The following is a 16456-nucleotide window of genomic DNA, read 5'->3' on the forward strand; positions in this document are numbered from 1 at the left end:
AATGTGATGTCACTGGTTGGGGAGTGCGGGAGATGGGATGGACGTCTCTCAGTTTAATAACTCAGTTATCTAAATACAATACAAAGGTCAATATTTATTTACTGGTCTTCACACTCACCAAACCGAAAAATAAAATAAATACTTCTCCTTTCCTTGAGCCGACCTTTACGCACAGTTCCACACACTGCAATCCCTCCACTTTCCAAGGCAATCTCCTCTCTATATAAGCACTCGGCTTATATAGAGCTTTGACCACAGTGCTACCGTGCTGTCTCTCCACAGATGCTGTCTGACCTACTGGGATTGTCCAGTATTTTCTGTTATTGCTTCGAAGAGATAGGCATTCCTCTCCACAACTCTCTCCTGAAGTTGTCAATCTCTCGATCACTAATGTGCAAATCAGTTGGGTTCGCTTTTCAAGTTGCTCGAATTGATGTGTTCTCTTTGTCCGCTGGAGTTCCTGGCGAAGAGCCTCCTGTTTCTGCACTTTTCATCGGACCCGAAACGTTAACTCTTTTCTCTCCCTACAGATGCTGCCAGACCCGCTGAGATTTTCCAGCATTTTCCCTTTGGTTTCAGATTCCAGCAGCCATGGTAATTTGCTTTCATCGTGCTTTTATCAATGTGGTCGATAGATTTTGTACCTTCTCTAATTATGAGATTAACGTTACAAGTCTGAGGATATTCTGGCGGGTGGGCTGTGAGGTAGACCACCCATGGTTAAAGTCACAATCTGGTTATACAGAAAGGTGGGCATCTCGATATGTTCCCCTACCCATGTTTATTTGGCCTTATCTTCCTTACCCCCCATTTTTCTGATCAATCTGGTCTATAAGGACAGGCACAGTTCTTTTGAATTGATCCTGACCTCCTCTGTGCTTCCATGTAAACTAAATTCCATTCCAGCAAAACTAAAGAGCTGGTCATCGACTTCAGGAAGCAAAGTACTGTACACACCCCTGTCAGCATCAATGGGGCCGAGGTGGAGATGGTTAGCAGTTTCAAATTCCTAGGGTTGCACTTCACCAAAAATCTATCCTGGTCCACTCACGTCGACGCTATCACCAAGAAAGCACAACAGCGCCTATACTTCCTCAGGAAACTAAGGAAATTCGGCATGTCCACATTAACCCTTACCAACCTTTACAGATGCACCATAGAAAGCATCCTATCGGGCTGCATCACAGCCTGGTATGGCAACTGCTCGGCCCAGGACCGCAAGGAACTTCAGAGAGTCGTGAATACTGCCCAGTCCATCACACGAACCTACCTCCCATCCATGGACTCCATCTACACCTCCCGCTGCCTGGGGAAAGCGGACAGCATAATCAAAGATCCCTCCCACCCGGCTTACTCACTTTTCCAACTTCTTCCATTGGGCAGGAGATACAGAAGTCTGAGAACACGCACGAACAGACTCAAAAACAGCTTCTTCCCCACTGTCAAATGACTCTCTTATGGACTGACCTCTTTAACACTACACCCTGTCTGCTTCATCCGATGCCAGTGTCTAGGTATTTACATTGTGTACCTTGTGTTGCCCTATTATGTATTCTCATGTATTTTCTTGAATTGTTTAATTCCCTTTTCTTCCATGTACTTAATGATCTGTTGAGCTGCTTGCAGAAAAATCCAATCCAATCCAATCCAATCCAATCCAATCCAATCCGCAAACGCATTATTTCTGGCGTCACCAGTTGCGCTTTGAAAATTTGCTGCGTTCTGTGAAAATGATGATTTAACAAAGTGGAGAGGTTGTCATTCTGATTAAATAAACAATGCCAGCCATGAGGGCAGATGGTATCCTTGTAGGGTCATCAAATGAGGCCATAGGAGTTGAACTGAGGATTAAAAAGGGGATAATCACATTGCTGGGAGTGGTCCCCTCTCTAACACGCAGAGAGAGTAACTGTGTCCAGTTACTGCTGAGAAGTATAGAAACACAGAAAGGGAAGTAACAGTGGGGATTTCACCTCCCAGATATTGACTGGGATACATTCAGAGCTCTAGGTCTAAAAGGCGCAGAATTCTAACAAATGTATTGAGGGGAACCTTTCTTTGGGTCAGAAGTAGGAAATGTTACGCATTGCAGACTTGATAAGGTGTGGTCATGGCCCCCCCTCAATTTAAGGTAAAAATATGAATTCCAGAACGGCCCTAGCTCGGAGATAGGCTTCTGTGATCTGGTTGCTATGGGGATGAAACGCAAACAGAATCCTATTGAAGTCAAGTGGCTATTTTCATACCTGTGCACAGTGTCTGACAGTAAAGTGACAGCTAATCTGTGAGACACAGACAGAGAGAGAGAGAGAGATCCCAGCCAAGCTCATATCAAAGCTCCAAAACCTAGGACTTGGCTCTCCACTCTGCAACTGGATCCTTGACTTTCTGACCAACAGACCACAATCAGTAAGAATGAACAACAACACCTCCTCCACAATAGTCCTCAATACCGGTGCCCCGCAAGGCTGCGTACTTAGCCCCCTACTCTACTCCCTGTACACACACGACTGCGTGGCAAAACTTGGTTCCAACTCCATCTACAAGTTTGCTGACGATACGACCATAGTGGGCCAGATCTCGAATAACGACGAGTCAGAATACAGGAGGGAGATAGAGAACCTAGTGGACTGGTGTAACGCCAACAATCTCTCCCTCAATGCCAGCAAAACTAAAGAGCTGGTCATTGACTTCAGGAAGCAAAGTACTGTAAGCACCCCTGTCAGCATCAACGGGGCTGAGGTGGAGATGGTTAGCAGTTTAAATTCCTAGGGGTGCACATCTCCAAAAATCTGTCCTGGTCCACTCACGTCAACGCTATCACCAAGAAAGCACAACAGCGCCTATACTTCCTCAGGAAACTAAGGAAATTCAGCATGTCCTGGAATTAATGTCCACAGATACCTGAAGGTATCCGGACAGGTTGATAAAGTGGTTATAAAGCAAACTCTCATTTACTGTAAGAAGTCTGACAATCCAACAGGTTTGTTTGGAATCACTACCTTTCGGAGCACTGCTCCTTCCTCAGGTGAATCCTGTGCTCCGAAAGATAGTGATTCGAAACAAACCTGTTAGGCTGTAACCCGGTGTGAGATTTCTCACTGGGCCCATCCCAGTCCAACGCCGGCATCTCCACTTCATGGCTTTCATTTATTAGACAAGGTGGGATTTTCGCAAAGATAGGCAGCGATGCAGCAAGCAGGAAAAATGGGGACGAAGCCAGCAGCCTCAGAGTTAGCTTTACCTAGTGTGATGTTTGGATCATGGCTGAAAACAGGCAGAGAGAGAGAAGCAGTGAGAGAGCGAGAGAGAGAGAGAGAGAAGCACAGAGAGAGAGAGAGAGAAAGAAGCACAGGGAGAGAGAGAGAGAGAGAGTGTAGCACAGAGAGAGAGAGAGAGAGACAAAGAAGCACAGCGAGAGAGAGAGAGAGAAGCACAGAGAGAGAAAGAGAGAGAGAGAGAAAGAAGCACAGGGAGAGAGAGAGAGAGAGAGTATAGCACAGAGAGAGAGAGAGAGAGACAAAGAAGCACAGCGAGAGAGAGAGAGAGAGAGAAGCACAGAGAGAGAGAGAGAAAGAGAGAGAGAGAGAGAGAGAAAAAGGATCAGAGAGAGAGACAGAGAGAGGGAGAGATAGAAAAGTGTTTCCATGTTGAACGAGAGGAAAGGCAGGCAGGATATAAAAGATTATTTTTGTGGGTTGTAACTGTTTTTGTGCAGTGATGTCGTGCCTGAACATGCAGCCCCCAAACCCCCCACAATCTGTCCAAGTCGCATTACACCCCCAGGTTTAGATATTATTTAATTCTGCTGCCATTCTCACTGATAAAACAGTGAAATTAATCTCAGTAAAATAGAGACATGGACAGATTGAATAGGGAACAAAATCAGTCCAGAAAAATGCAGCAACCCAGATGGAAAAACCATCAGAAATCGGCAGAGCTCTCAGACAGTGAATATCAGCCACAACGGCAACAACGGCAACAACGGCAACAACGGCACCAACGGCAACAACGGCAACAACGGCAACAACGGCAACAACGGCAACAACGGCAACAACGGCACCAACGGCAACAACGGCACCAACGGCAACAACGGCAACAACGGCAACAACGGCAACAACGGCAACAACGGCACCAACGGCAACAACGGCACCAACGGCACTCAGTAACAGCCGCAACGGCAACAACGGCAACAACGGCACCAACGGCAACAACGGCACCAACGGCAACAACGGCACCAACGGCACTCAGTAAAAGCCGCAACGGCAACAACGGCAACAACGGCACCAACGGCAACAACGGCACCAACGGCAACAACGGCACCAACGGCACTCAGTAACAGCCGCAACGGCAACAACGGCAACAACGGCAACAACGGCACCAACGGCAACAACGGCACCAACGGCAACAACGGCACCAACGGCAACAACGGCAACAACGGCAACAACGGCACCAACGGCAACAACGGCACCAACGGCACTCAGTAACAGCCGCAACGGCAACAACGGCAACAACGGCACCAACGGCAACAACGGCACCAACGGCAACAACGGCACCAACGGCAACAACGGCAACAACGGCAACAACGGCAACAACGGCAACAACGGCACCAACGGCACCAACGGCACTCAGTAACAGCCGCAACGGCAACAACGGCACCAACGGCAACAACGGCACCAACGGCAACAACGGCAACAACGGCACCAACGGCAACAACGGCAACAACGGCAACAACGGCAACAACGGCAACAACGGCAACAACGGCAACAACGGCAACAACGGCACTCAGTAAAAGCCGCAACGGCAACAACGGCAACAACGGCAACAACGGCAACAACGGCACTCAGTAACAGCCGCAACGGCAACAACGGCAACAACGGCAACAACGGCAACAACGGCACTCAGTAACAGCCGCAACGGCAACAACGGCAACAACGGCAACAACGGCAACAACGGCAACAACGGCAACAACGGCAACAACGGCAACAACGGCAACAACGGCACTCAGTAACAGCCGCAACGGCAACAACGGCACCAACGGCAACAACGGCAACAACGGCAACAACGGCAACAACGGCACCAGTAACAGCCGCAACGGCAACACGGCAACAACGCAACAACGGCAACAACGGCAAACTCAGTAACAGCCAACGGCAACAACGGCAACAACGGCAACAACGGCACCAACGACACCAACGGCAACCAACGGCAACAACGGCAACAACGGCAACAACGTCAACAACGGCAACAACGGCAACAACGGCAACAACGGCACTCAGTAACAGCCGCAACGGCAACAACGGCACCAACGGCACTCAGTAACAGCCGCAACGGCAACAACGGCAACAACGGCACCAACGGCAACAACGGCACCAACGGCAACAACGGCACCAACGGCAACAACGGCAACAACGGCAACAACGGGCAACAACGGGCAACAACGGCACCAACGGCACCAACGGCACTCAGTAACAGCCGCACGGCCACAACGGCACCAACGCAACAACGGCACCAACGGTCAACAACGGCAACCACGGCACCAACGGCAACACGGCAACAACGGCAACAACGGCAACAACGGCAACAACGGCAACAACGGCAACAACGGCAACAACGGCACTCAGTAAAAGCCGCAACGGCAACAACGGCAACAACGGCAACAACGGCAACAACGGCACTCAGTAACAGCCGCAACGGCAACAACGGCAACAACGGCAACAACGGCAACAACGGCACTCAGTAACAGCCGCAACGGCAACAACGGCAACAACGGCAACAACGGCAACAACGGCAACAACGGCAACAACGGCAACAACGGCAACAACGGCAACAACGGCACTCAGTAACAGCCGCAACGGCAACAACGGCACCAACGGCAACAACGGCAACAACGGCAACAACGGCAACAACGGCACTCAGTAACAGCCGCAACGGCAACAACGGCAACAACGGCAACAACGGCAACAACGGCACTCAGTAACAGCCGCAACGGCAACAACGGCAACAACGGCAACAACGGCACCAACGGCACCAACGGCAACAACGGCAACAACGGCAACAACGGCAACAACGGCAACAACGGCAACAACGGCACCAACGGCACTCAGTAACAGCCGCAACGGCAACAACGGCACAACGGCAACAACGGCAACAACGGCAACAATGGCACCAACGGCAACAACGGCAACAACGGCAACAACGGCACTCAGTAACAGCCGCAACGGCAACAACGGCAACAACGGCACTCAGTAACAGCCGCAACGGCAACAACGGCACCAACGGCAACAACGGCAACAACGGCAACAACGGCAACAACGGCACCAACGGCAACAACGGCAACAACGGCACTCAGTAACAGCCGCAACGGCAACAACGGCACCAACGGCAACAACGGCAACAACGGCACCAACGGCAACAACGGCAACAACGGCACCAACGGCCGCAACGGCACCAACGGCAACAACGGCAACAACGGCACCAACGGCAACAACGGCACCAACGGCAACAACGGCAACAACGGCAACAACGGCACCAACGGCACCAACGGCAACAACGGCAACAACGGCAACAACGGCACCAACGGCAACAACGGCACCAACGGCACCAACGGCAACAACGGCAACAACGGCACCAACGGCAACAACGGCAACAACGGCAACAACGGCAACAACGGCACCAACGGCACTCAGTAACAGCCGCAACGGCAACAACGGCAACAACGGCAACAACGGCACCAACGGCAACAACGGCAACAACGGCACCAACGGCACCAACGGCAACAACGGCACCAACGGCAACAACGGCAACAACGGCAACAACGGCAACAACGGCAACAACGGCACTCAGTAACAGCAGTGAACCCAATAATCCAGGTAAACCGAATAACCCAGGCAAACCAGATAAACCCGATAACCCAGGTAAACCCGGTAAACCCGATAACTCAGGTAAACCCGATAAACCCGATAATCCAGGTAAACCCGGTAATCCAGGTAAACCCGGTAATCCAGGTAAACCCGGTAAACCCGATAACCCAGGTAAACCCGATAATCCAGGTAAACCCGGTAAACCCGATAATCCAGGTAAACCCGATAATCCAGGTAAACCCGGTAAACCCGATAATCCAGGTAAACCCGATAATCCAGGTAAAACCGGTAAACCCGATAATCCAGGTAAAACCGGTAAACCCGATAATCCAGGTAAACCCGGTAACCCAGGTAAACCCGGTAAACCCGATAATCCAGGTAAACCCGGTAATCCAGGTAAACCCGATAATCCAGGTAAACCCGGTAAACCCGATAATCCAGGTAAACCCGATAATCCAGGTAAACCCGGTAAACCCGATAATCCAGGTAAACCCGATAAACCCGATAATCCAGGTAAACCCGATAATCCAGGTAAACCCGATAAACCCGATAACCCAGGTAAACCCGATAATCCAGGTAAACCCGATAATCCAGGTAAACCCGATAAACCCGATAACCCAGGTAAACCCGATAAACCCGATAATCCAGGTAAACCCGATAATCCAGGTAAACCCGGTAAACCCGATAATCCAGGTAAACCCGATAATCCAGGTAAACCCGATAAACCCGATAACCCAGGTAAACCCGATAATCCAGGTAAACCCGGTAAACCCGGTAATCCAGGTAAACCCGGTAAACCCGATAACCCAGGTAAACCCGATAATCCAGGTAAACCCGGTAAACCCGATAATCCAGGTAAACCCGATAATCCAGGTAAACCCGGTAAACCCGATAATCCAGGTAAACCCGATAATCCAGGTAAACCCGATAATCCAGGTAAAACCGGTAAACCCGATAATCCAGGTAAACCCGGTAACCCAGGTAAACCCGGTAAACCCGATAATCCAGGTAAACCCGGTAATCCAGGTAAACCCGATAATCCAGGTAAACCCGATAAACCCGATAACCCAGGTAAACCCGATAATCCAGGTAAACCCGATAATCCAGGTAAACCCGGTAAACCCGATAATCCAGGTAAACCCGATAATCCAGGTAAACCCGGTAAACCCGATAATCCAGGTAAACCCGATAATCCAGGTAAACCCGGTAAACCCGATAATCCAGGTAAACCCGATAATCCAGGTAAACCCGGTAAACCCGATAATCCAGGTAAACCCGATAAACCCGATAATCCAGGTAAACCCGATAATCCAGGTAAACCCGATAAACCCGATAACCCAGGTAAACCCGATAATCCAGGTAAACCCGATAATCCAGGTAAACCCGATAAACCCGATAACCCAGGTAAACCCGATAAACCCGATAACCCAGGTAAACCCGGTAAACCCGATAATCCAGGTAAACCCGATAAACCCGATAACCCAGGTAAACCCGGTAATCCCAATAACCCGATAAACCCGATAACCCAGGTAAACCCGGTAAACCCGATAATCCAGGTAAACCCGATAAACCCGATAACCCAGGTAAACCCGGTAATCCCAATAACCCGATAAACCCGATAACCCAGGTAAACCCGGTAAACCCAATAACCCGATAAACCCGATAACCCAGGTAAACCCGGTAATCCCAATAACCCGGTAAACCCAGTAACCCAGGTAAACCCGGTAAACCCAATAACCCGGTAAACCAGGTAAACCCGGTTCACCATGTAACCCAGGTAAACCCAGTAAACCCGATAGCCCGGTAAACCCAATGACCCAGGTAAACCCGGTAAACCCAATAACCCGGTAACCCAGTATTGTTGTATCTATGTACCTGTGTGTCGATGTATAGATGTACCTGTGTATCGATGTATAGATGTACCTGTGTGTCGATGTATCTATGTACCTGTGTATCAATGTATCTATGTATCTGTGTGTCGATGTATCTATGTACCTGTGTATCAATGTATCTATGTACCTGTGTGTCGATGTATCTATGTACCTGTGTATCAATGTATCTATGTATCTGTGTGTCGATGTATCTATGTACCTGTGTATCAATGTATCTATGTACCTGTGTGTCGATGTATCTATGTACCTGTGTATCAATGTATCTATGTATCTGTGTGTCGATGTATCTATGTACCTGTGTATCAATGTATCTATGTACCTGTGTATCAATGTATCTATGTACCTGTGTGTCGATGTATCTATGTACCTGTGTGTCGATGTATCTATGTACCTGTGTATCAATGTATCTATGTACCTGTGTATCAATGTATCTATGTACCTGTGTGTCGATGTATCTATGTACCTGTGTATCAATGTATCTGTGTACCTGTGTATCGATGTATCTATGTACCTGTGTATCTATGTACCTGTGTGTCGATGTATAGATGTACCTGTGTATCAATGTATCTATGTACCTGTGTGTCGATGTATCTATGTACCTGTGTATCAATGTATCTGTGTACCTGTGTGTCGATGTATAGATGTACCTGTGTATCGATGTATCTATGTACCTGTGTATCAATGTATCTATGTACCTGTGTATCAATGTATCTGTGTACCTGTGTATCAATGTATCTATGTACCTGTGTATCGATGTATCTATGTACCTGTGTATCAATGTATCTATGTACCTGTGTATCGATGTATCTATGTACCTGTGTATCGATGTATCTATGCACCTGTGTATCAATGTATCTATGTACCTGTGTATCGATGTATCTATGTACCTGTGTGTCGATGTATAGATGTACCTGTGTATCGATGTATCTATGTACCTGTGTATCAATGTATCTATGTACCTGTGTATCAATGTATCTATGTACCTGTGTGTCGATGTATCTATGTACCTGTGTATCGATGTATCTATGTACCTGTGTATCAATGTATCTATGTACCTGTGTGTCGATGTATCTATGTACCTGTGTATCAATGTATCTATGTACCTGTGTATCGATGTATCTATGTACCTGTGTAACGATGTATCTATGTACCTGTGTATCGATGTATCTATGTACCTGTGTAACGATGTATCGATGTACCTGTGTATCGATGTATCGGTGTACCTGTGTATCGATGTATCTATGTACCTGTGTATCGATGTATCGGTGTACCTGTGTATCAATGTATCTATGTACCTGCGTATCAATGTATCTATGTACCTGTGTGTCGATGTATCTATGTACCTGTGTATCGATGTATCTGTGTACCTGTGTATCAATGTATCTATGTACCTGTGTGTCGATGTATCTATGTACCTGTGTATCAATGTATCTATGTACCTGTGTGTCGATGTATCTATGTACCTGTGTATCAATGTATCTATGTACCTGTGTATCAATGTATCTATGTACCTGTGTATCAATGTATCTATGTACCTGTGTATCGATGTATCTGTGTACCTGTGTATCAATGTATCTATGTACCTGTGTATCAATGTATCTATGTACCTGTGTATCAATGTATCTATGTACCTGTGTATCAATGTATCTGTGTACCTGTGTATCAATGTATCTATGTACCTGTGTATCAATGTATCTATGTACCTGTGTATCAATGTATCTATGTACCTGTGTGTCGATGTATCTATGTACCTGTGTATCAATGTATCTATGTACCTGTGTATCAATGTATCTATGTACCTGTGTACCAATGTATCTGTGTACCTGTGTATCAATGTATCTATGTACCTGTGTGTCGATGTATCTATGTACCTGTGTGTCGATGTATCTATGTACCTGTGTACCGATGTGTCTATGTACCTGTGTATCTGTGTATCTGTGTATCTGTGTACCAATGTATCTATGTACCTGTGTGTCGATGTATCTATGTACCTGTGTATCGATGTATAGATGTACCTGTGTACCGATGTATCTATGTACCTGTGTATCTGTGTATCTGTGTACCAATGTATCTATGTACCTGTGTGTCGATGTATCTATGTACCTGTGTATCTGTGTATCTGTGTATCTGTGTACCAATGTATCTATGTACCTGTGTATCGATGTATCTATGTTTGCACTGAGTGCTGAGCTTGTGGCATTTGAGTGCTACAGTGAGAGTTTGGTGACTGAGGGAGTATAAGGGTTATTTAAAGTCTAGTATTTCTTTTATTTAGTTAATTAACTTAAAAGTTGCTGTTTGGTCTATAAGAAGGTGAATTTTGAATCAGCTTTAAACAAGGTTCTACTTGGACTTACTTGCAGCTGGAGCTTGTTAATTAGTTAATTGCATTAGGCCAGTTTTTAGAAGCTAGAGTCACAGTATAAATAGGGGCTAGATACAGTGCAGACTTTGTTTGCACTGAGTGCTGAGCTTGTGGCATTTGAGTGCTACAGTGAGAGTTTGGTGACTGAGGGAGTGCTGAGCTTGTGGCATTTGAGTGCTACAGTGAGAGTTTGGTGACTGAGGGAGTTAGGTGAGGAGGGAGTAAGGTACTCCTTTCATTTAATTTCCTATATTTATCAAAGAGCGTGAAGGGAACCAGGAGTTTAGAGTACAGCTGACTGGGAGCAGAGCCGGAGGGCGGAGGTCCAGTTGGTCCACAGGGCAGCTAATTCTGTAAAGTAAGAGGGGATGGAGGCTAGGGCAGTTGCATGCTCCTCCTGTAGGATGTGGGTGGTGAGGGATACCACCGGTGTCCCTGCTGACTATACCTGCGGGAAGTGCACCCAACTCCAGCTCCTCAGAGACCGCGTTAGGGAACTGAAGCTGGAGCTGGATGCACTTCGGATCATCCGGGAGGCAGAGGGGGTCATAGAGAAGAGTTACAGGGAGGTAGCCACACCCAAAGTACAGGACAAGAGTAGCTGGGTTACAGTCAGGGGAAAGAAAACTAACAGGCAGACAGTGCAGGGATCCCTCGTGGCCATTCCCCTTCAAAACAAGTATACCGTTTTGGATGCTGTTGGGGGGGATGACCTACCGGGGGAAGGCCCCAGCGGCCAGGTCTCTGGCACTGAGTCTGGCTCTGGGGCTCAGAAGGGAAGGGGGGAGCATAGAAAAGCAATAGTAATAGGAGATTCAATGGTTAGGGGAATAGATAGGAGATTCTGTGGTCGCGAGCGAGACTCCCGAAAGGTATGTTGCCTCCCGGGTGCCAGGGCCAGGGATGTCTCTGATCGTGTCTTCAGGATCCTGAAGGGGGAGGGTGAGCAGCCAGAAGTCGTGGTGCACATTGGTACCAACGATGTAGGTAGGAAAAAGGGTGTGGAGGTAATAAACAAGTTTAGGGAGTTAGGCTGGAAGTTAAGGGCCAGGACAGACAGAGTTGTCATCTCTGGTTTGTTGCCGGTGCCACGTGATAGCGAGGCTAGGAATAGGGAGAGAGTGCAGTTGAACACGTGGCTGCAGGAATGGTGTAGGAGGGAGGGCTTCAGGTATTTGGATAATTGGAGCACATTCTGGGGAAGGTGGGACCTGTACAAGCAGGACGGGTTGCATCTGAACCAGAGGGGCACCAATATCCTGGGGGGGAGGTTTTCTAGTACTCTTCGGGAGGGTTTAAACTAATTTGGCAGGGGAATGGGAACCGGATCTGTAGTCCAGCAACTAAGGTAGACGATAGTCAGGACGCCAAAGCACGTAGTGATGCAGTGGGGAAGGTAACAATGACAAAGGAGAGTACTTGCAGGCAAGGAGATGGGTTGAAGTGTGTATACTTTAATGCAAGAAGCATCAGGAATAAGGTGGGTGAACTTAAGGCATGGATCTGTACTTGGGACTACGATGTGGTGGCCATCACGGAAACTTGGATAGAAGAGGGCCAGAAATGGTTGTTGGAGGTCCCTGGGTATAGATGTGTCAACAAGAGTAGGGAGGGTGGTAAAAGAGGTGGGGGGGGGGGTGGCATTGTTAATTAGAGATAGTATAACAGCTGCAGAAAGGCAGTTCGAGGGGGATCTGCCTACTGAGGTAATATGGGTTGAAGTTAGAAATAGGAAAGGAGCAGTCACCTTGTTGGGAGTGTTCTATAGGCCCCCCAATAGCAGCAGAGATGTGGAGGAACAGATTGGGAAACAGATTCTGGAAAGGTGCAGAAGTCACAGGGTAGTAGTCATGGGCGACTTCAACTTCCCAAACATTGAGTGGAAACTCTTTAGATCAAATAGTTTGGATGGGGTAGTGTTTGTGCAGTGTGTCCAGGAAGCTTTTCTAACACAGTATGTAGATTGTCCGACCAGAGGGGAGGCCATATTGGATTTAGTACTTGGTAATGAACCAGGGCAGGTGATAGATTTGTTAGTGGGGGAGCATTTTGGAGGTAGTGACCACAATTCTGTGACTTTCACTTTAGTAATGGAGAGGGATAGGTGCGAGCAACAGGGCAAGGTTTATAATTGGGGGAAGGGTAAATACAATGCTGTCAGACAAGAATTGAAGTGCAGAAGTTGGGAACATAGGCTGTCAGGGAAGGACACAAGTGAAATGTGGAACTTGTTCAAGGATCAGGTACTGCGTGTCTTTGATATGTATGTCCCTGTCAGGCAGGGAAGAGATGGTCGAGTGAGGGAACCATGGTTGACAAGAGAGGTTGAATGTCTTGTTAAGAGGAAGAAGGAGACTTATGTAAGGCTGAGGAAACAAGGTTCAGACAGGGCGCTGGAGGGATACAAGATAGCCAGGAGGGAACTGAAGAAAGGGATTAGGAGAGCTAAGAGAGGGCATGAAAAATCTTTGGCGGGTAGGATCAAGGAAAACCCCAAGGCCTTTTACACATACGTGAGAAATATGAGAATGACTAGAGTGAGAGTAGGTCCGATTAAGGACAGTAGCGGGAGATTGTGTATTGAGTCTGAAGAGATAGGAGAGGTCTTGAACAAGTATTTTTCTTCAGTATTTACAAATGAGAGGGGCCATATTGTTGGAGAGGACAGCGTGAAGCAGACTGATAAGCTTGAGGAGATACTTGTCAGGAAGGAAGATGTGTTGCGCGTTTTGAAAAACTTGAGGATAGACAAGTCCCTCGGGCCTGACGGGATATATCCAAGGATTCTATGGGAAGCAAGAAATGAAATTGCAGAGCCGTTGGCAATGATCTTTTCGTCCTCGCTGTCAACAGGGGTGGTACCAGAGGATTGGAGAGTGGCGAATGTCGTGCCCCTGTTCAAAAAAGGGAATAGGGATAACCCTGGGAATTACAGGCCAGTTAGTCTTACTTCGGTGGTAGGCAAAGTAATGGAAAGGGTACTGAGGGATAGGATTTCTGAGCATCTGGAAAGGCATTGCTTGATTAGGGATAGTCAGCACGGATTTGTGAGGGGTAGGTCTTGCCTTACAAGTCTTATTGAATTCTTTGAGGAGGTGACCAAGCATGTGGATGAAGGTAAAGCAGTGGATGTAGTGTACATGGATTTTAGTAAGGCATTTGATAAGGTTCCCCATGGTAGGCTTATGCAGAAAGTAAGGAGGCATGGGATAGTGGGAAATTTGGCCAGTTGGATAACAAACTGGCTAACCGATAGAAGACAGAGAGTTGTGGTGGATGGCAAATATTCAGCCTGGAGCCCAGTTATCAGTGGCGTACCGCAGGGATCAGTTCTGGGTCCTCTGCTGTTTGTGATTTTCATTAACGACTTGGATGAGGGAGTTGAAGGGTGGGTCAGTAAATTTGCAGATGATACGAAGATTGGTGGAGTTGTGGATAGTGAGGAGGGCTGTTGTCGGCTTCAAAGAGACATAGATAGAATGCAGAGCTGGGCTGAGAAGTGGCAGATGGAGTTTAACCCTGACAAGTGTGAGGTTGTCCATTTTGGAAGGACAAATCTGAATGCGGAATACAGGGTTAATGGTAGGGTTCTTGGCAATGTGGAGGAGCAGAGAGATCTTGGGGTCTATGTTCATTGTTCTTTGAAAGTTGCCACTCAAGTGGATAGAGCTGTGAAGAAGGCCTATGGTGTGCTAGCGTTCATTAGCAGAGGGATTGAATTTAAGAGCCGTGAGGTGATGATGCAGCTGTACAAAACCTTGGTCAGGCCACATTTGGAGTACTGTGTGCAGTTCTGGTCACCTCATTTTAGGAAGGATGTGGAAGCTTTGGAAAAGGTGCAAAGGAGATTTACCAGGATGTTGCCTGGAATGGAGAGTAGGTCATACGAGGAAAGATTGAGGGTGCTAGGCCTTTTCTCATTAGAACGGAGAAGGATGAGGGGCGACTTGATAGAGGTTTATAAGATGATCAGGGGAATAGATAGAGTAGACAGTCAGAGACTTTTTCCCCGGGTGGAACACACCATTACAAGGGAACATAAATTTAAGATAAATGGTGGAAGATATAGAGGGGATGTCAGAGGTAGGTTCTTTACCCAGAGAGTAGTGGGGGCATGGAATGCACTGCCTGTGGTAGTAGTTGAGTCGGACAATTTATGGACCTTCAAGCGGCTATTGGATAGGTACTTGGATTAGGGTAGAATAAGGGAGTGTAGGTTAACTTCTTAAGGGCAGCACGGTAGCATTGTGGATAGCACAATTGCTTCACAGCTCCAGGGTCCCAAGTTCGATTTCGACTTGGGTCACTGTCTGTGTGGAGTCTGCACATCCTCCCCGTGACTGCGTGGGTTTCCTCCGGGTACTCCGGTTTCCTCCCACAGTCCAAAGATGTGCAGGTTGGGTGGATTGGCCATGACAAATTGTCCAAAATTCTATGATTAACCTAGGACAAAAGTTCGGCGCAACATCGTGGGCCGAAGGGCCTGTTCTGTGCTGTATTTCTCTATCTCTATCTATCTATGTACCTGTGTATCGATGTATAGATGTACCTGTGTATCTGTGTATCTATGTATCTATGTACCTGTGTATCTGTGTATCTGTGTATCTGTGTATCTGTGTACCGATGTATCTATGTACCTGTGTATCTGTGTATCTGTGTATCTGTGTATCTGTGTATCTGTGTACCGATGTGTCTATGTACCTGTGTATCTGTGTATCTGTGTACCGATGTACCTGTGTACCTGTGTACCTGTGTACCTGTGTACCTGTGTACCTGTGTACCTGTGTACCTGTGCACCGATGTATTACCGAATGACCCGGAGCCCGGGTATCGGGTGCAGACGTGCGTGATGTACATCCTGTGAATCACCCCCTGGACCCGGGGCATCTGAGCAACGGCAGCAAACCCCACTGCCCGGGCATCCTGGTGGGCTCAGTTCACATTGGAGTGAATGTATTGATCCACCTGGGCAGATAGAGCCACCGTGATGGCGCGGATCTACCTGGGCAGATAGAGCCACCGTGATGGCACCGATCCACCTGGGCAGATAGAGCCACCGTGATGGCACCGATCCACCTGGGCAGATAGAGCCACCGGATCCACCTGGGCAGATAGAGGCACCGTGATGGCGCGGATCTACCTGGGCAGATAGAGCCACCGTGATGGCACCGATCCACCTGGGCAGATAGAGCCACCGTGATGGCACGGATCCACCTGGGCAGATAGAGCCACCGTGATGGGATCCACCTGGGCAGATAGAGCCACCGGATCCACCTGGGCAGATAGAGCCACCGTGATGTCGCGGATCTACCTGGGCAGCTAGAGCCACCGTGATG

At 48.0% G+C, this 16456-nt stretch overlaps 1 protein-coding gene across 1 annotated transcript; it reads right to left on the minus strand.

The window, feature by feature from the left end:
* Positions 1 to 1817: 1817 nt before the first annotated feature.
* Positions 1818 to 8486, minus strand: LOC119977778 (collagen alpha-2(IV) chain-like; the record flags this gene model as incomplete). Its single annotated transcript, XM_038818985.1, is given in 3 exon segments — positions 1818 to 1841; positions 6820 to 8366; positions 8369 to 8486. Coding segments are annotated over 3 exon segments (1689 nt in total), but the record flags the coding sequence as incomplete, so codon positions are not given.
* Positions 8487 to 16456: the final 7970 nt, after the last annotated feature.

Source organism: Scyliorhinus canicula, chromosome 14, assembly GCF_902713615.1.
Source record: "Scyliorhinus canicula chromosome 14, sScyCan1.1, whole genome shotgun sequence".
Classification (NCBI taxonomy): domain Eukaryota; kingdom Metazoa; phylum Chordata; class Chondrichthyes; order Carcharhiniformes; family Scyliorhinidae; genus Scyliorhinus; species Scyliorhinus canicula.